At 52.2% G+C, this 20,791-nt stretch overlaps 1 protein-coding gene across 2 annotated transcripts in view; it reads left to right on the top strand.

Moving 5' to 3' along the window:
• GLTP (glycolipid transfer protein) overlaps positions 1–14,926 on the top strand; it is a 23,319-nt gene extending 8,393 nt beyond the window's left edge. The window contains exons 2-6 of one of the 2 annotated variants that reach the window (XM_027124507.1): positions 7,855–7,913; positions 8,907–9,040; positions 11,795–11,945; positions 13,759–13,935; positions 14,671–14,926. In XM_027124507.1, coding sequence (XP_026980308.1) covers positions 7,855–7,913; positions 8,907–9,040; positions 11,795–11,945; positions 13,759–13,935; positions 14,671–14,733 — 584 coding nt within the window. In that variant the 3' untranslated portion in view covers positions 14,734–14,926. Of the gene's footprint in view, positions 1–7,854; positions 7,914–8,906; positions 9,041–11,794; positions 11,946–13,758 lie in introns of both variants that reach the window. The other variant, XM_027124508.1, reaches the window with a different exon arrangement.
• Positions 14,927–20,791: the final 5,865 nt, after the last annotated feature.

Here is a 20,791-nt window from a genome sequence, read left to right as displayed (position 1 = left end):
CACATACCCGTGGATTAATAAATGATTCATCTCCATCAGCTGTAATTTGAGTGCCTCCCATTATGATCCTTGTAACCCAGGATCTGTAAAGTTAATCTGCCCCATGTGTTTAACAACGAAACCTTATTATCCAGCTATTGGAAAAAAAAAAATTGAATTTGAAATAGAACCTCCCCAAACCAGGCTCCTAGAGTCATGACACAGGTACACTCTTCATCCTTTTTCAAATAAGTATATGTGGGTTGGGTCTGGTGTTCCCACACTGAATCACACAGGCTGAAAGTGAAGCTGTGCGTCTTAAAAATGGAATGCTTTTTGTTCTTGAAGGAAAATTATTCCTGAGATGAAATGAGAGGGCGGGCCAGGGCGGGGGCGGTTCTCTCACCTTCTTGCCTAATGTTGGGAACATCACCTGTTGGAAGATATGGTTGCCTGAAGAGGCAGGTGTTGAGGGGCAGCTTGGATGGAAATTTCCAGATATGTGCTGGGGGCTTGCTCAGAGCATGATGGCAGGTGCTTTCCAACTACGTTGAGACCAGAAAAAGAGGAAGTGAATGTGATTCTGTGTGGCATATGGTGACTGCTGGCTTACGAGGAATTCTGCTGTCTGGGCAATCTCAACCATCTGAGCTATGACAGAGACCCGGGCAGAACTGTCACAGAGGTCATGCACAGAATGCTTGCTTGGTGCCTGTTTCCTCTTATTTTGCAGGCAATGGTGACAAAGTTAGCTATTTGTTTTCCAAGTATCTAGCAGAATCAAAGCACTGCAGAGAAAACAAGAGGAGTTTAAAAAAACTACACAAAACTGTCCTAAGTCCCTGAAAACATACCATGTAGGGCCATTTAGAGAAGAGTTGAGGGAGCCTGTGACGTCAGTGGGCCACACCTTTATCATAATTCCTGTTTTTGATGATGGCCCTGTTTAGAGAACTGCAAATGGCTTGCTGTACAAAGGCAGGGACGTTTGAGTTACATTTTGAGAAGTTCCATCCAGAATGGCTGAATGTGAAAGTTGGTACATTCATAAAATTTGGTAGATGGAAAATATTTCACTGCTTTATTTTCTTTTTATTATTGAGATTAAATGTCTTTTCCTTTCTTCTTTTAATTGTCCATTTTTCTGTAAGGTGGTTGTTGTTTTTTTCTTATTGATTTGTTTGAGCTCTTTACATATTAGGGATGATAGTCTTTGGTCTATGATATTTGTTACACAGGTCATCCCCTCCCCCAATCAGTTTGCTCTTTGGCTTAGTTTGGTGATGGGATTTCCCCCCACCCCGACCCCATCCCATATAGAAGGTTTCTGGGTTTTGTAATCAGACTTACTGGTCTTTTCCTTATGCCTTTTGGGTTGAGTAGCATGCTTAGAAAAGTCTTCTAAACAGAAGGGGCCATTTGCCAACACGTTCCAGGTAACCAAGGCTTGACTGTGTTTGGAATACGTGCTTATTAGAGTTGGTTCCATGCAGTGAGATGGTGAAATTGTACCTGATTTTTCTTTTGTTTTTGAGACAACTTCCTTTGATGAATGAGAAAAGCATCTGAGCACCCCCCCGCCCCCCCCCCCCCGCCCTTCCCTTCTGGCAGGTTCTGGGTGTCATTCTAAAGACCCTGTTGGCTGACAACAATGAAAAACAAGTTTCAGTTAACTGCAAAACAGGTAAAACAAGAAAGGTAATAATTTTGAGGCAGGGCTGCATTCTGTAGGAAAGGTAAAGCTGGATAACCCTCCAGAAGGATGTTGTGTCGTGTCGTATCCAGAGCAGCGGCCAGTTTGCGTTTCAAGGCTTAGGCCACGGTGTGCTTGGGGGTTAAAATCATTTCAGGGTTTTCCCGTTAGAGTCCTTTCGCTTTTGTTGAGTTCACACACACAGATAGAAATGTCCTAGAAAGAAAGGCTAGAGGAAGTCGTGGCACCAGCCTTGGCTAATTGTGTCTGCGTGCCTGACTCTCGCTATGTGACCCTGGGCCAGTCACTTGGCTCTTCTGGGCCTGGTGGCCTCGGGCTGCGCCAAAGCAAACATAAACCCAGAGCCTTCCGTGAGGCGTGTTGAAGCTGGCTTCAGCTTACCTGGAGCGCCTCCTGTTTGCCCAGCACTTCAGGGCTCTGGAAAGGGAGGGGCCTGAGCCCAGCGTGGTTCAGGCACTTGTCCAGACACCAGAGCTGAGAGCCGAACCCAGGACCGGGGCTCTGGAGCACAACCGTGCTCCTCCCCTGATCACAGGCGGCCCACCCCCAGATGCTGCCAGCCCGACTCCTCTGTGCCCATCTACGTGTACACAGTGATGCCTTTCCTACCAGCAATTGCCCCCTCGCCCCGGCCCCATGCAGCGGGGAAGTGGATTCTGGGGTCGGTCGGCCTCACCACCTCCCTCTGCTGGGGTCCATCTTGCAGCCCTCGACTCTCCCCTCTCTTGCTTCTGCTCTACAATTGGCTCCAGAAGTCCATGCAGACCCCACATCCTACCCTACAGTAGAGCAGAAGCTCTGTCCCTGCATGGTAGCCACGACGCACAAGAACAGCTGCCTTGGGGCCCGGCTCCTGCCAACCATGGCAGTCTCATGACCCGAGTGACACGCTCTCGGGAGAAGACGAAACAAAAAGCCTTTCTCCCCGCCATCGCAGGGTGGGGCGGGCGCTCAGAACCACACAAGATCCTTTTCTAGAGCCAGGGAAGCTGAATAACATTCTGTGCATGTCTAAAATGCACACCCAGTGACCTGTCGCTGGGAAAAGCTAGGAAGCCACCCACGCATGGTTGGTGATGATCTGTCACCAAGCTCTGTTTCTGCATCTCCAACGTGGGATGGCTTTACTCGAACATCAGCCGGTGGCGGGAATCAAATCACGGCCAGGCTCAGGGCCCTCACGTGGCACATATGGCGCCTGCCCCATCACAGCAACTCTCCAGGGGTGGTCCCTTTCCAGGCGGGGAAACTGAGGCCAAAGCCCCTTCTCATAGCCTCTGCCGTGTTAGTCACGTGGGTCCTTAGACCCGGTGCATTGGGTCAATCTTCACTATAAGAAAGTGGCTAGAAAAAGAACCTGGCAGGAAATGTGCCTCTAGATTCAGTTTCCTATTATCTGCCCCCTCATTCATGCTGGGGTCCAGCTCCATGCCAGGTGCTGGGGGCACAGAGGCGGACTGAGGCCCCCTGGTCTCTGCCCTCTCTGAGCTCAAGTCCATGGCAGGGATGGGTGGAAAACAGAGTTACACGTGGAACCACAATCACGGTAGCGGTGCAGTGGACTTGGAGAAAAAGTGGAAGGAAGAAGTATGACTTTTATGAGCAGAAAAAAGTGTCTGACATTCTTGTTCTTTTTTTTTTTGGCTGTGCCGCACAGCATGTGGGATTTTAGTTCCCCCACCAGGGATTGAACCCGTGCCCCTGCAGTGGAAGCACAGAATCTTAACTGCTGGACCACCAGGGAAGTCCCAAGTCTGACATTCTTTTCCAACTTTATATATGAAAAATTTAATACATATAGCAACCCTGTTTGGGAAAAGCATCTTAGGAACTTGTGTACGAATCAGCGATTTTTAGAAGATGGCTGCTGTCATCTGCCGATGCTGGCTTTCAGCTGCGACATTTCCAGCCTCCAGCCAACCCTGCTCACTTCAGACTGGCCTCCACAATCTGAACTGGTTCTGGCCAGTCCATCCTGTTACTGAAGGCAGTGGTTTGTGTATACTGACAGACTCCCTCGGTTTGTCTCAAGTCTGAAGTCAAGGGGAGATTCTGTCAGCAACCAAAGACCTCTGTTCAGTCCTGAATGGTGGGGCAAGTTTGTCTTCCAATTCCAGGGCTTGTTCCTATACTTGGTGCTCCTAAGGGTATAGTCATACCCCTTCGATTGACTAGTTGGTGAATATATGGTGCAGTGTTAAATACATCTCAGCCTTAAAGCTGTTTGCCCATTTTGTCTTTAAAAATCTGAACAAATGGCTAGTGAACTCTTGGTGAAATTTAATTGTTAATGAAATAGTATACCCATAAAAAAAAATGTACAGCAAAATTGAAAGAATTTTACAGTGAATATTCATGAATCTGTCACGTAGATTCTACCATTAATACCTGACCATACCTCTCTATCCACCTCTCCATCCATCCATCAATCCACCTCATGTCTTTGGACAACACACATTTTGAAAGATGTGGAGGTGAAGCCATTGGCCATCCCTTTGGAAGGGTTTTTTTTTTTTTTTGGCTGAGCTAGGTCTTCGTTGCCGTGCACTGGCTTTCTCTAGCTGCGGCGAGCAGGGGCTACTCTTCGTTGCTGTGCGCGGGCTTCTCATTGTGGTGGCTTCTCTTGTTGCGCAGCACGGGCTCTAGGCACGCTGGCTTTAGTAGTTGTGGCGTGTGGGCTCAGTAGTTGTGACTCGAGGGCTCTAGAGTGCAGCCTCAGTAGTTGTGGTGCACGGACTTAGCTGCTCTGTGGCATCTGGGATCTTCCCAGGCCAGGGATCAAACCCGTGTCCCCTGCATTGGCAGGTGGATTCTTAACCACTGCGCCACCAGAAAAGTCCCCCTTTGGAAGGGTTTCGCCAGTCCCTATGCTGCCCATCCTTGGCACCTGCCCGGCTCCTGTGAGGCTCGGAATTGGTGACCCTTGGTTGCATAGTCAAGAGGGGAAGAGTCTCCAGTGGTGGAGAGTCCTGGCTGTCTTGCATTATTATTATTTTTTTAAAGGAGGTTTCTTTTTATTTATTTTTTGGCCAAGCCGCTCGGCATGTGGGATCTTTGTTCCCTGACCAGGGATTGAACCCTTACCCTGAGCAGTGAAAGCGCTGAGTCCTAACCACTGGACCGCCAGGAATTCCCTGCATTCTTTTTTTTTTTTTTTTTTTGCGGTACGTGGGCCTCTCACTGTTGTGGCCTCTCCCATTGCGGAGCACAGGCTCTGAACGTGCAGGCCCAGCGGCCATGGCTCACGGGCCCAGCTGCTCCGTGGCATGTGGGATCCTCCCGGACCGGGGCACGAACCCGCGTCCCCTGCATCGGCAGGCGGACTCTCAACCACTGTGCCACCAGGGAAGCCCCCTGCATTCTTATTTTAAGTCTGGAATGCGTTGTCCTTTGGGGGAGTCGGTGGTAAATGTCCCGGGAGAGAACACGTTACAGGGCTAGCAAATTGCACAGACTCCCAGGTTGGCCTTGCAGGATGAGGTCAGCGATACATCAGGGAAGATGAAAGGATGGGTGGAATCATTACCTCATTAATGCCCTTGGCAGGTCCACCTGGGAGTCCAGAGCGCCCAAGATCAGGTGGGACAGGCAGCCTGCATCCCCCCACCCAGCACCTCAGAGCAGCTCCTGTGGCCACTCTGGGGGAGGTCCAGCGTAACCCCGTGGATGGAGATGTGCTCCCACGGGCGTGAGAGGAGGCCGGTAGCTGAGAGCAGTGGGCTCACCTCTCGGCCCGAGGATTCTGTGCCCGGGAGCCTGCAGTGGGGCAAGGCAGCCACCCCGGGCCCCATGAGGGCCTCAGTCGGGAGGTAGGAGAGTAGAGGTGGCAGGGGGCACAGGCCCAGTGTTCCCACTCAGCAGAGGTCCTGACGGACCTGGTGCCTTCCGAGCCTGGGTGACATTTGCTGGACCGTGGAGCCTGGCCCTGGTCATGCTACAAAGTCATAAAGATGGTCACAGTTCGTGTACTGAGGGTTCCTGTGCTGGCCACTCCGCTAAATGCGTTCAGTGCGTGCATTTTAATCCCCACGTCAACCCTATGAAATAAGTACCACTGCTGCCCCACTTGACATGTGAGGAAACTGAGGCACAGGAGACTTGCTTAACTGGATTCAAACCCAGGGTGTCTGGACATCTACCCGACCTTCTTTCCATTGGGTTTTGGGGTATTTCATTTATAACGTCCAATGCTGTTTCCCCAATGCACCTTTTTTGTAACAGCTGCGATTAGAATGTTCCAGATGGCCGGCCAGGTGTGCTGGGTCACCTTGGGTGGAATTCAGCCCACAGGTGTCCCTCCCCCAGTCCTCCGCCCCATGCGGTCAGTTGGCACGCACACCGAGGCCCCAGCCTGGCCAGCGGACAAGGGGAAGCTGGCGCTGGTGTTTCCCCGCCGTGGGTTTGGTACCCACTTGCATCCTGCTTGGGCATCTTTGCCCCCTGGGCTCTGTATCGAGGATGGTGAGAGGTGTTGGGGAAGCACAGCTGTCTTTAGGCTCTGAGGTGAAGTCCTTGTTGAGTCTGCTCAGGAGAGAACTGGCCCTTCCCCATGTGCTTCCTCCGTGCCCAGCCCTTAGCAGGGGGCTCTGACCTGTGGGCTGTCTCTGGTCCCTGTGACAGCCTGCTGGGGGATCACAGAGGAGGGAAGGAGGAGAGACAGTCCACAGTCAGCTCACGTTTCCCATGGAGTCCTGAGTTCCAGGCACTGCCAGTTTCTAGGTCCACATTTCATCAGCTCAAAGGTGCCACCTGTTTTAAAATGCTCTGTTGTTTTATGAACCACCAAGACAGGAAAAACGCCTCCAGTTAAGAACATTCCGATTCCAGAGGTGAACAAAATTTGTGTCTTGGAAGTGGGTTGTTTCACATCATCCTCACAGCAGCTCTGATCGGTTCTGTTGGCCCATTTGCTAGATGGGAAAGCTGAGGCTCAGAGAGCAGAAGGGACATGACCAAGCCCACACTGCCAGGGTGTGCAGAGCGGGTATGGAGCCCCAGTTCATCGAGCTCTGCTAAGTGACCAGAGTCCCACTCCTGGTGGGTTCTCCTGGGCTCTTATGCAGAGTCTCAGAGCGGTGGGGCCTCTGGGTCGCCAGCTCACTTCCTCCTTAGAAGCTGGTGAATGAGTCAGGTAGGATGAATTGGGAGATTGGAATTGACATATATACACTACTATATACAAAATAGATAACTAATGAGAACCTAGTGTATAGCACAGGGAACTCTACTCAACGCTCTGTGCTGACCTAAATGGGAAGGAAATCCGAAAAAGAGGGGATATGTGTATACATATAGCTGATTCACTTTGCTGTACAGTAGAAACTAACACAACATTGTAAAGCAGCTATACTCCAATAAAAATTAAAAAAAAAAAAAAAAAAAGAAGCTGGTGAACGAGCTCTTCTTCCAGCTCGTAAGATTCCTCGAGCTGCCTCCTGGCCAAGCTGGTTCATTCGTGGCCTCCGCCATGTCAGCCAAGATGGTTTCTTAGAGTGTTAGTTTTGCAAGATACTCTGCAGTGTGCTGTCCAATTAGGTAGCCACTGGCCACGTGTGGCTATTTAAATTTAAATGAATGGAAGTTAAATCAAATTACAAATTCAGTTCCTCGATCACACTCACCATATTTCAAGTGCTCAAAGGCTACATGTGGCCCATGTTAGACGGTGCAAATATAGAACATTTTGTCTTAGGGAGAGAGGGTGCTGTGGACAAAATGGTTTGCCCCCTAGATAGTCCAGTTGTATTTTTTTTTTTAGTATTTATTTATTTATTTGGCTGCGCCAGGTCTTAGTTGTGGCATGCGGCCTCTTTTAGTTGAGGCATGTGGGTTCTTAGTTGCAGCATGCGGGATCTAGTTCCCCGACCAGGGATCAAACCCGGGCCCCCTGCATTGGGAGTGCGGAGTCTTAACCACTGGATCACCAGGGAAGTCCTAGTCCAGGTGTATTTTAAAGGCTCTGACAAGTCCTGCAGTAAGAAACTGGTCTCACTCAGAGCCCAGCACTCCAGATTGCCCATGAACCATTTTAGTACTTAACAAACAGCTCTGCCTTTCCTTAAACACACCAGGTGACCTCCCCTCCTGTCCCCATGGCCCATGGAGGTCCTGAATATCACCCTCATTGGGAATCTAAATCTCTCTTCTTGTGTTGTCCCCAGATTGCCTCGGCTCCCCAGTGTTTACTCCCATCAAGGTGGACATAAGTGGCAACATCACAGTACGTACTTGGCCCTACAGCCCCGGTACCCAGATCAGGACTCTATAATCCCGTCTGGTCACCAGTGCCCTGCTCCCTGCCGCAAGTTCCCCAGGCTGAGGAACAGGAAGGAGATGTGGAAATGGGCCTGGGCCCCAGCTTCTCTGACTTGGAGCTCCAGGTTCTTGGTCCTCTTTGCGGTCATGCCATCCAGTCATAGCCAAACTAGGACCACAGTCTGGAGGGTTGACCTGAGAAGGAACCTACTGGTTCTTGTATTCATTCTACCAAACAAAAAATAAACTCCAAGGTCCACAGGTGCACTGACCCTGCCCTTCCCTTCCCCAATTCTGAGAGTTCCGGATGGCATCCCCTAGCCACTGACCCTCCCCCCATGAGGATCCACTCTGAGGCTGGTTCTGTGTCATTATCCCCATTTTATAGATGAGGTAGCTGAGGCTCAGAGCTGTTGAGGGGCTCATAGCACGGAAGTGGCAGAGGTGGAATTCACATCCAAACTGCCTGCCTCCAACTCAGGAGCCTTCTTCCTGGACATCTCAGAATCCTAAGAACCTATTTCCATTTGTCCACAAAAGCGAAACTTCAGATGCTTGGGGTTTGAGGCGCTGTCAGTAGTGGTTGGAGAATGTGGACTCCAGGGCCTGGCCAGTGCTGGAACCCGCTCGCACCTGCACCAGCTATGTGACCTTGTGCACGTCATTTCCCCTCTCTGAGCCTCAGTTTCCTCATCTGCAAATTGGAATTATGACAGCAGCATCAGGGTTGCCGTGAGGATCAAATGAGGCTGTGCCCATAAAGTACTTCGCAAGTCCTGCAAATGCGAACAGTCATGGTTATTGTTATGACAAGCCCCTCTGACAAGCCCCACTGCAGGTCCTGGCACTGGGGGGCAGGAGAGCGAGGCTCTGGCGGGGTGCCCCTCCACCCAGCACGCGGGCAGCCGTCTATGGGGGCAGCCTTCCTAAGGGGGAAACCCTGTGTGCTCTGTTTCAGAAAATCAAAGCTGTGTATGACACCGACCCGGCCAAGTTCCGGACCCTGCAGAACATCCTGGAGGTGGAGAAGGAAATGTATGGAGCAGAGTGGCCCAAAGTGGGGGCCACGCTGGCGCTGATGTGGCTGAAGAGGTGATGGGCTCAGGTGGCTGGGTGTGTGTGGCTGGTGGGCCCGGAGTCCTGCTCTGCAGAGGAGGGACGGCCAACCCCGCCACTGCCCCACGGGGGCAGGACAGGCACTTCCTGTCTTTCACATAGGCGCTCTTCTTGTGCAAAGCTAGTTAGTGACAGAGAAAAAGCACCCTGGGGGCCAAGGCCAGCCTGATGGTGACGCTTCCTTGCTTGTTCCAGCCCCACCAGAGGCATAGCAAGCCGGCGGGTACTCTGGCTGTTGTGCTAAGCTGTTTAGACACCCAATCGCATTTCATGTGCTGTGAGTTAGGTGTGGTTATCCCCATCTCCCAGAGGAGGCCGCTGGGGCTTCTGGAGGCCAAATCACATGCCCAGGGCACAGGGACAGTGCTGGGACTGAGTGGCTGAGCACAGCTGTGCAGGTTGTACACTGCACAAAGATGTTCCGTCTAGGGCCGGTCACATCACACACATGGTAGATTTGTATATTATGACAGCTTCTTGACAGAAATACAGCATCTTGAGGACAAAGAGCTCTAATTTGCACAAATTCGTCCTGTGGCCTGGGGGCAGGGTACCCCGATATGGGATATGAACTCAGACAGTCTTACCCCAGAGTTGACAGTGCTTGTAACCGTGATACATATTGTCCTCATAGCACATATTTGGAGCCGCGTACAATTGTTCCATCTTACAGATGAAGCCATTGAGGCTCAGAGAGGCCAGGCAGCTTGCTTGCTGAGATCACCCTGCTCTCTACCAGCTCCAGAATTCTCCTTTAGCTGTGCAAACTCCACAGTCCCTGGCAACAACTGTGAAGCCAGGGACCCGTTCTGTGCCCCACGGATGTTCCCAATGTTGCCCTTTCTCTGGGGCCTGGAGTCAGGAGCCAGGAAAGGCGCTCTTCCCCTGTCTCTCTCTCCATTCCCTGAAGCTACCCCACCCCCACCCCCACGCACTTCTTTGGTGAAACAGAACAGGAAGAATCTGCTCCCTGGAGGGTGTGGCCTGTGTGGGCATCAGGGGGTAAGTGGGCTATAATTAACAACCTTATGGCCTATTTTATGACTCGCCCCCACTGAGCTACCTACTCTTATCTGTCAACAAGAGACTCACAGACCTGGAATAAGGAACGCCCCTGGGTCTATCCATCGGCAGGTTCCATAGGTTTCTCAGGAAGAGCAAGCCAGAGAGTGACGTTCAGATCAGTTAGATGGTTTGTGTCCAGATCAGACGTGGGCAGAGCCAGGTGACTGGGAGAGCACATGCCGGTGGATGTCAACAAATAGAGCACGTAATAAGCACCTGCTGTGTGCTGTGCATGGTGCCGGCTGCATGGGATGATGCTTGGAGAGGCGTGGTCCCTCTTAGGGTATCACAGCCTGGGCAAGGGGTCAGGCTGGTGGGCAGATCCTGACAGCTGGATATCAGACCCTGGAGCAGAGAGAAATCAGGGAGGGCTTCCCGGAGGAGAATCGCCAAGCAGGGAACAGGAGGGTTCCAAGAGGAAGAGGCCTTGCAGAGGCCTTGGGAGGGCAGGAGAGGCACAGCATATCTGCCCCTCCAGGAAGATCTGGTCTAGCCAGGGCCCGGGATGCAAGGCAGGAGCAGGGAAAGATGAGATGGGATTGGACAAGGATGAGTTCCAGCCTCCTCAGGGGTGCTAGGGAGCCGCTGAGGGGCATGAAGTCCATTGGCAACAGGGTAAGATGGGGCTTGAGAAGGGATCGTCCCAGCTGCTGGTTAGAGGGGGATCATTTGGGCTGGGAGAGGCAGGGGCTCAGGAGAGGTGGTCAGCCAGGGCAGGGCTGGGACTGGACCCCGAGCTCGCTTCCACACCCCAGGCTGATCCCCAATGGTTGAGGGTTGTGATCCAAGCATGGAGTATTTCCCTTCACCTCATAGGTGATAAAGCTTAACTTTTATTCCTTTAGTCCTCGGGCCCAGAACACTTGCCCCTAAGAACCCCCCAACCTGAATCCTACCGCCCTGCAGGGAGGGAGCAGAGGACCCCAGCTGGGGAGTGAGACAGGCTGGGTTCACATCCCGGCCTTTGATTGAGCTTTTGGGGTACCTCTGTGTTCCCTTCTGTGAAGTGGGCAGGTCATGCTGAACTTAGTCTCACAGGGCTGAGGGGAGCAGATGAAATGATGTGGATTAAAGGGCTAGTACTGATCTGATTTTCAACTTGGTCACCCTGCCATGACCCGCACCCTTCTTCTGGCTCTTGAAGCATCATCCTACCCCAGAGGAAGGGCTCAAGTGGCCATTGGAGGATGCAGACCGTGGCTCAGGCAGTGATGGAGGCGGGGAACCCACAGGGTCAAACTCGCCTGTGTTCTCAGCATGTCCCTGGTCTATGGTCCCTGAGCCCTTTGAGGACCAGAGCTGTAGCTTCAACCCTGCACTGACTGGCTTCATTCCTCAAGCACTGATGGCCATGTGGCCATGGAAATAGGCAAGACAGGCCCAGACCCTGCCCTCATAGACCTTGCAGCCCGAGAGGGACTGGCCCCAGGCCTGGTATAGACGAGGTTCTTGGGACATGTGATGTGAGCCGGGGAGTCACGTTACACGGAAGCTGTTGTAGACACATGACAGCGGAGGAATCGTCACTCCCTTTGGGGTGTCCGTGCCCCGGCTCACTGTAGGGGGTTAATACAGAGCGCATCCGGGTCTCCGCGTGCGGCGCTGGCGGGTGGTGCCGACGGGGGCGTACAGGGCCCTGAAGCGCAGTCTCCCTTCCGGCTGCAGAGGCCTGCGCTTCATCCAGGTGTTCCTCCAGAGCATCTGCGACGGCGAGCGCGATGAGAACCACCCCAGCCTCGTCCGCGTCAACGCCACCAAGGCCTACGAGATGGCCCTCAAGAAGTACCACGGCTGGATCGTGCAGAAGATCTTCCAGGTGAGCCGCGCCGCAGGCCCGGAAGGACCACCGGCTCGCGGGGCCCGCCCTCTGCCCCGCGCCCTGTGGCTGCGGGCCCCGCCCCCCTCCCACCCCGGCTCAGGAAGGGCTCCCCCGTCCATCTGGGGTGAGGCTGGTGCTCCGAGGGACCCCTGCCGCGTGGTGGGCATTTTCCTAGATGCTCCGTGGTGGTTCTGATGAGGGGCCTGATTGGGAGGCCATGGGAGGAAGCAGGGCAGAGACTGAGGCTGTTAGGTTGATGGTGGGCTGGCCTCACTGGCCCCTTGGATTCAGCTGGGACCCTCGCACTGGGGTGGGGAGGGGAGGAAGGGCCCCTGTGCCCACGGGGGCGTCTGCTGAAAGAACATTGGCCCACGAGGCTCTTGGTGACTTGCGTTGGGGTGATGATGACCACGGGCCTTCAGCACCAGCCCGGCTTTGGGAGAGGTCCACTGGGGACGTGTGGAGAGCCCTCGGGCTGCCCTGCACACTGTCGTGGCTGCCCTTCCTCCTGAAGCCCCCACCACCCGCTCTTCCTCACTCCCGTGAGAACCGGCATCTGAGGGCTGGTCTCTGTCCCACGTGGCACAGGTCGAGGGTAGGCTGGGTCGGGAATCTGCTGGATCCAGGCAGGAAATAGGGCCACATCTGGGCCATCTGCCCTGGCAGGGCTGGGGACAGTGCTCATCCTGGGTGGGCACCGCAAGAGCCCTGTCCCCTGCCATCCCTGGCAGACCCCCTCCCCCTTGAAGGCCTCACGACCACCACCTCAGTAATAACCATGTGTGCTGGATGCCTGGCCTGGCGGGCTGCCGGTGGAGGGTGACCCTCACAAATGCACCGAGAGGTACTGTCCTTGCCTCCATTTCACAGATGAGGAAACTGACGCCCAGAGACGTTTAGGATCTTGCTAGAGGTCACACAGTAAGAAAAACGGGCAGCTGGGATTCTACCTCCTGAGCCTCAGTATCCTCATCTTGCAGATGGGTATAAAACAGGCCCTGCCTCACAGTCTCATTGTGAAGAGTCAGCGTGTTACTCTGTATAAAGTTCTTGGCGTGTGGTTTACACTCAGCAAATTGAAGCTATTTCTATTTTGATTCCTAATGATAATGTTATTATTTGTAATTTCCTCACCTTCTCAAAAGACTTGTAGCCTAAGCTTTTTATCCGGTTGCATCCTTTTCCTTCTGGCTCTGAAATTCTGTGTATGTCCGGTTCTCTGGACTTTTCAAGTTGTCAGGGAAGCCCTGAAATTTAGGGAAGTATCACCCCCTGAAGGACAAAAGAGGAACAGCACAGATCAGCCATCCTCTCCCCGGCTCAGAAAGGTGGGGTCTCAGAAGGAAGCGGTTCACTTTCTTCAGGGCAGGGAGCCCCGGGGGAAGAGGCTCGTCCACGCCGAGCACCTGCTATGTGCCTGGGGCTGTGCTGAGCACTTGGCATGACCTCCTTAATCCTCACAAAGGCAGCCCGATTGGGTGGGTGTCATTATTATCCCCATTTTACAGATAAGGAAACTGAGGCTCAGAGAGGCTAAGTAACTTGCTCAAGGCTCACCGCTAGTCAGCGGCACAAGCTGGAATTTGAACCCAGGTCTGTCTGTCCCCAAAACTTCCTGCTGTCTCTCACCGGAGTAGAAGGGGACACACATCCCCCTTGGCCTTTCCCGCCCAGCACCACGAATAGCACAGACCCCTGCCCAGCACGGACCTCTGGGGAGTCCCCTCCCAGAACCCCGACGGGCCTGGCCCGGTGGCTCAGGGTCTCCCCCTCCGCTAACACTGAGCACCCCCCTCTCACCCGTCTCAAGGCAGCACTGTACGCGGCCCCCTATAAGTCCGACCTCCTCAAAGCACTCTCCAAGGGCCAGAACGTGACGGAAGAGGAATGCCTGGAGAAGATCCGCCTCTTCCTGGTCAACTACACGGCCACCATCGACGTCATCTACGAGATGTACACCAAGATGAACGCTGAGCTCAACTACAAGGTGTAGGCCAGACCCTCAGCGGGCACCCCGGGCCACATGCCCCTGACCACAGCCCCCCGCAGGAACAGGCAAACCCGAATCACTGTGAATCCAGCCGGCCGGCCACCCCCAGCCTGAGGCGCCCCCCAGAGCAGCCCAGAGACGGACCAGGGTCTGCAGGGGACCGGCCCTGCTCTTTTAAAAGTCACTTTTGGGGTCTATCCTCCTGGAGCAATAAATAACAATCTCACTTCTGAATTTCATGACAGCACAGACTGACTTTATGCCTTCATTTCAGTGTGATAAAAATTGATTAATGTTTCTAATAGATCAAGTCCTAGGGTTTTTTTGGTTTCCCACCACCACCCCATGCGGAGCGTGACTCTGGGGGAACTGGTGTCAGACTCCTCACTTTAAAAATAGGCATGTGTCCTTCTGAGGATCTGGCTGAATGATGTTTGGGGTATTTTAAGGACCACGAGGGGGTTTGATCTGAAATTATACAGGGCCCCTGTTGTGGGATTTTTTTTAAAGCAGACTGGTGTGTGTTCTCAGTGGTTTGCACAGCCCAACCTCACAGCACTGTCATTAGAGCCTGCTCTTTCTTACTGTCTTTTGCTAGACAGTGTTTTTATAGCTGAAACCAACCAGCAAGCCTTTGATGACCAAGGGGAGGGTTATTTTAAAGCTATCAGGCACAAATAATTGACCATAGATGACTGTATTTGCATTCTTCTCCATAATTATCTTCTTCAGGGACGGCTTTTCCAACCTAAGAAACTACCTACCATGTGTATTCTTTCAAGGGGGAGAGGATGAACCCAAGAACACGCCTTGCTGCCTTAACTGTCCTTCCTGGCGCTAAAAAGAGCTGTATCTTTGAAAGTGTTGGGGCGAACAGAGCAATCCCCAAAGAACTGATATGTGTTAAAAACCCAGTGAGGAACAATTGGTGATTTTTATGTGGAAACTAAATAATCCTTAATAAATAAATCTCTATTTTGGAATCACATTGGTGTGCTCTTTTGGTTCTTGATTTTTTTTTTTTTTCTGTTCTTTCTGGATCAGAGGTTACAACTGGGGATAAGCCAAGGACCTGTTTTCTGGCCTCCAGGTCCTATTTCTGGTTTAAAAAAATAGAACTGGTTGCCACATTGAGAAACTGGGAACATGTCACAGAAAAATCTTGATTTCTAGCTTCTTTTGAAAAATCAGACTGCCTGTCAGGAGCTGAGAGATGACTGCCCCCTTGGCTGGATGCGGGGAGTAGGTGGATAAAATTTCCACTTTGCCTCAGTCCCCACCAATCCCTGTTGCCTCCCCAACCCTGTGACCATTGGTTATTGGAATTGATCGTGGGCTGATGCTTTTTCTGTTCCTAGGGTCAAATGTAGAAGGAAATGTTTTACTTCATTCCTGCTCCTACAGAACTGATAGTCTAGTGGGCAAGATGGACCAGTAAATCACCAGTGATGATATAGAGTGGTCAGTGCCCAGAGGGAGCCTGGGGCTACAGGTGTGTGTGTGGGGGGCACATCCTGGGATGACGCTAAACCTTGATGGAAGGGTTGGGGTTGGGAAGATCCCGGTAGAGGAGGAGAAGGAGGGGACACTGCAAATCATCGGCAATGTCCTGGTGGCTTGACCCAGAGCAGGCTTTGTGTATATGAGACATCATGCCACTGAGGGATTTGAATTTGACCCTGAAAATTATGGAACGCCTTCAAGGGTCTTGTGCACAGTCAGTTGGATATCCAGTTCGGAAGGCTGCCTCTGATGTGGCCAAAGGTTGGATGCCTGAACTAAGTTTTTTGCTGTCTCTGATTTTATTATATTTTCTAAGTTTGCTGATAGTAAGAATGCCACTGATCTTTCTAAACTCGAACTGCTTTTGAGGATTTTTCCCTTTGGATATAAAATTCTGCCAACAAAATTGTAAAATTCTGTGTATTCCTTTTAAAACAAGAGCTTTTCTTCGTGTTTTCAACATAATACAGTGAGACCGGGAAGGCAGTTTCTTTGTGGAAGGTCAGAATATTCCCAGGAGAGCCTCCTTCAGTCCTGGTACCTGCCTGGCCCCAGGAGCCCTTTGGGTTTTTGACCCCAGAGACAAAGCCAGCAGTGCATGTATGCCTTCTCATTTCATCCTTGTCAAAGTGGGACTGAGTTCTGCCGGGGGCAGGGAGGAAGGAACACATTGAGCACCAGCTGTATACCAGACCCTGCACAAGTGCTTCAAATGCATCATTTCACAAGCGCCCTGACATGTGGGCATCAGGAGCGCCATTTATCAGATGAAGAAACTGAACCCCCCAGGGGTTCAAGAGGACTCTTCTAGGGTGATCCTGCCAGGACTGGGGGCACTGGGAGTTCACATCTGACTCCATATCTCCCCCCAGCCATGCCCACTCTGGTGCCAGCAGACAGGGTGAGCCCGCCTTCCAGCACACATCCTGCCAGGACACTCCCACCGTGGGAAGCCCCGGATGTGACCCAGGTTAACATGATGGTGCACGGAAACCTGAGCGAGCCCCAAAGTTTGACAACGGCTGACTCTTTACTCACTTGTTGCTGCATTCAGTTAAGCCTCATGAGCAATAGTTCAAATCCGTCTTAATACATCTCTATTACAGACAAGGAACTGAAGCTCACTTCTCCATAAAAAAGCCTCCGTTTCCTTTTCTGTACCATGGGGGTCTTGCTAACACCCATCTCACAGGTTGTGAGGCTTATATTAAATGTTACTATTTGTAGGGAATTTCCTGGTGGTCCAGTGTTTAGGACTCTAAGCTCTCACTGCCGAGGACCCTGGTTCAATCCTGGTCTGGGAACTAAGATGCTACAAGCTGTGTGGCATGGCCAAAAAAAAAAAAAAAAAAAAAAAAAAAAAAAAGGAAAAAAGTCACTATTTGTAAAGCAATTAGAAGTGTCTGCAACGTAGTAAGCTGTCTTCGTAAGTGTTAAATAAAACTGCATGGATATTTTTGGTGTGTGATGAAGGGCGTATGGCAATGTATCGAGTGTTGGAGTCCTGGCTCTGTTATTCATCAGCTGAGTGACCTTGGACAAATCGCTTCACCTCTCTGAGTCTCAGTTTCCTCATCCGTACAATGGGGATACTAACAGTTCCTAGCTCACTGAGAGTCAATGAAACTTCCCAGGCAGGCGCTTGGCTGCTAATCGTTCAGTGTTGACCCAATGATCATCATTTACAGAAGCTTAATGGGAGAACGGAGGAGGATTCCATTCCCTGGGTTTAGTTGTCTGGTTGATGGGTTCCTTTGGTTCATGCCGTTGCATCTTCGGGTTGCGCGCCCCACCGCCCTTGCGCCTGCGCGCTGACCTCCTGCAGGTCCCACGGGTTCCGGTAGGTGGCGCTGTTAGCACCGCGGCGCTGCGACAGAGCTGGGAGTCCTCGCCTGTCCGCACCTCCCGGAACTGCAGCCCGAGCCCAGGGTGTGTGCCTTGCCTCGCTAACGTGTTCGGGGTGGTTTCCAAGGGCTACGTGAGGAGCCCTATTTGAACACTGTTGGAAAAGTTTGAAGCCTCTTAAGTGGGTGCTTTGGGATTCTGACTTCATGTCAGCCGCTGAGTCGAAGGTATGTCCTGTTACTTCTGCTACTACTACTAGTACTACTACCAGTACTGCTGCTGCTACTACTGTTGCTACCACTACCACTAGCACCATCACCATCATCACCTCACAATTTTTGGGTTCAAGTCCAGGTTCTATATCTTTGTAGCTGTGTGATCCAGGGAAGTCAATTCACCCCTCTGGGCCTCAGTTTCTGCATCTCTAAAATGGGACAGGAACACCTCTACCTTGCAGGATTACATAAGATAATGTGTGTAAAATGCCTGCCACAGAAAATGTTCAATAATTGGCGTTGATTAATATTTTTATTATGATTCTATGGCCTGCCAGGGGCTCCTGAGGGGCAACCCGACCCCTAATGCAGGTAAACCGTAGCATGTTCACTTCTTGGTTTGAAAGGTACGGCAGGGTGCACGGCAACACCTCCACAGGAACACCCCAGAAAACATCGTGCAATATGGCTGGGATTCCTCGCTCTGCCCTAATCTGCTGTGTGACTCTGAGCAAGTGCCTTCTCCCCTCTGGGCCTCAGTTTCCTCATCTATAAAGTCAGGAGATTGGACAGTTCAAAGCTCCTTTCTAGCTCTGTCAATCTACAGTGGACTGTCACTGCATCCAGTCCCTGGTTTGTATTCGTAATTCCAGGGAAATCAACACTCCATCCACAAGTGGGCACTTCGGTTTCTCCTTGTGACATCTAATGGGACCACATGTGCAAAGCACTTAGCACAGGGCCTGGCACCTAGAGGCTGCTTGATAAAGGGCAGCTATGATGATGCTGATCACAATCAGCTGTGCACCTAGCCCAGAGAGGAGTGTCTGGAAGGCAAGTCATTCAACTCCTGTTTGCTGAACACCTACTATATGGGAGCCCCAAGTCAGATAAGGCTGCACCCTCCAAGGGGCTCAAGGTCCACGGGAAGACATTTAGATGGAGGAGGGCAGGGAGAGCCCCTCTGAGGAGGTGACATTTGAGCTGAGATCTGAAGAGGGGAAAGAACAGACCAAGAAAAGAAGCCGCTACAGCTGATGCAAAGGCCTTGAGGCAGGAGAGAAAGCACCACGTTCTAAGGACAGAGAGAGGCCAAAGTGTCTGGCGCCTGGTGATCAAGCGGGGAGGAGAGTGAGGGAGGAAACCTAGCGATGCTGAGGCTAGTGTGAGTTTGGTTTTTATTTTAGAGCAAGGGAAGTCATAAGCCTCTGTGAGTACAGGGTGACAAAGACAATTCTCAGTTGAAAAAGCTGTTAGCCAAAAAACAAAGAAAACAAAAAAAAAGCTGTTAGCTAGGATCTTAACCGTCTGGGCTGCTCCCTCTGCTGCCCCAACCTCTGCCCCTTCCTGGCTGGGAGAATTAAGCTCTTCATCACCTATGTGCCAGGGGGCAGGGGTGGAGGAGTGGCGGGGGAGGGGCTCCCAGGCCTCTGTGAAAGTCATGGACCTCTCAGAAACATGTTCACTCACCCCCCCTCACAATTCTGGTCACCATCCCAAGGGCCTCCATGCATCCCCAGTAGCCCACCCAGGGGCCCCAGCTGGGAAGCCTGGAATTACTCAAACCCCACTGGCGCCAAGGCTCCCCGCCCTCTCTAGGCCATAGCTCCAGATGAAGGCTAATTCCAAAATGCCCGTGGCCAGCTGTGGCTCGGCCACACCCACAGGCCACCAGGCCTGCTGCCCAGCAGCGGACTGGAATCACAGCCAGTGGCTGAGGGCTGAGGGTGGCTGTTCCCATGGCAACGGATGTCTGAGGGGAAGGGCTTCCTCCCGACCTGGCCTCAGGTTTCTGCCCCAGGGAGAATTCCAGAAGAGCCTCATGGTCTCTGGAACAAAGCCCGCTCTTTGTAGGACCCAGGTGGACAAACCAGCTGAGTGTCCCCAGCCTCTTGGTATCCTGTCTCTGCGGCTTCTAGGTAAATGTGGGGAGATGTGATTTCATGGGGGGCCTGCTGTCCATTGGGGCAGCCCCCCAGAGGAAGACCATCAGACCCCACACCCTCCTGGCTCTGTGACCTTGGGCAGGTTCCTTCACCTCTCTGAGTATGTTCCTGTCCTGTAGCTGGGAGGGATTGGTGAGGATCAAGCCCTATGCAGTGCCTGGCACACAGCAGGTGCTGCATAAATGCACACAGGCCAGCCCTGGTTCTCCCCCACCCTCGTCCCCAATTGTTTCTTCTCCACTTCATGACTTGAGCCCTTCCCTGGCACTCAGAGAAAAAGCCAAAAGGCCAACCAGAATTCTCACACCTACAACCCCATGTTCCCCAATCTCACCCAGGTGGATGTGAGCAGGGCTTCCCATGTCAGAGTTGAGGGCACTAAGGCACAGGGGCCAGTGCCAAGTGGCTGCTAGAGGGGCTGGAGAGTGTCGTCTGAATTCAGACGGTCCTGGGTTCAGATCCTGACCGCATCACCAGCAGGTACCTCAGGCAAAGGGCTTGCACTGTATGGAGGCTCAGTTTGTCCATCTGTGAAAAGGGCTGGAGAAACCCACCCATCTCACTGGGATGAGATGGCCAGGGTCTGCAGGAATCTAGCCCCACGTGGTGGTTTTGGCTGCATCCCTAACTCTGAGGAGAGCTTCAGGCCCCCAGGAACCTAGATACCAACTCTTGGCCTAAAGCAAGCTCTGGAGCTGTGAGGACACCAGCAGGGCTAAGGGGGTGCCCAGGGGAGAGAAGGAGGGGAGAGGGCAGAGGCAGAACAGCATGGGGTGTGGGAACAGAGAGGAAGGAAGTTTCTGCTTGGGAGTGTAGGGGAGAGCCATGCCAGGGATGCCTGCTGCCTGCTGGACTCAGTAGTTCTCATCTGTAAAATGGAGACACTAATGCCAACCTCACAAGATGTGGGAAGGAAGATGTGTAAGGGAGAGTGTAGGGTAAACATAAGAGCGCTCAGAAGGGGATGTTGGTCTTGGTGGGGGAAGCACGGTGCCCTCACAGGACTAGTTACTGAGCGTTACTATGTCCCGGCATTGCCGGCCCTCACGAACATGATGGTGTTTAATCTTCCCAGGTAGGAGAAGGGGTAGGGGCAGTTGCTATTCCCATGTTATAGACAAAGAAGTAAAGCTCAGAGAAGCAAGGTCACCTGCCTGAGGTCACACAGCTTAGAAATATGGTACAGCCACTCCCAGATACTTTGGACTCCAGAGACCACATTCTTCTTTTTTTTTAACCTTTTGTAACAGCTCTATTGAAATACAATTCACATACCATGCAATGCACTCACTTGAACTATTCAATGGTTTTTAGTATATTCACAGATAGATGCAATTCTTACCA

The sequence above is a fragment of the Aethalodelphis obliquidens genome, unplaced genomic scaffold, assembly GCF_003676395.1.
Source record: "Aethalodelphis obliquidens isolate GAN/ISIS:26980383/991018 unplaced genomic scaffold, ASM367639v1 scaffold28, whole genome shotgun sequence".
NCBI classification, from domain to species: domain Eukaryota; kingdom Metazoa; phylum Chordata; class Mammalia; order Artiodactyla; family Delphinidae; genus Aethalodelphis; species Aethalodelphis obliquidens.
The sequence above is the reverse complement of the archived record's forward strand: the minus strand, read 5'-3'. Positions and strand labels throughout refer to the sequence as shown.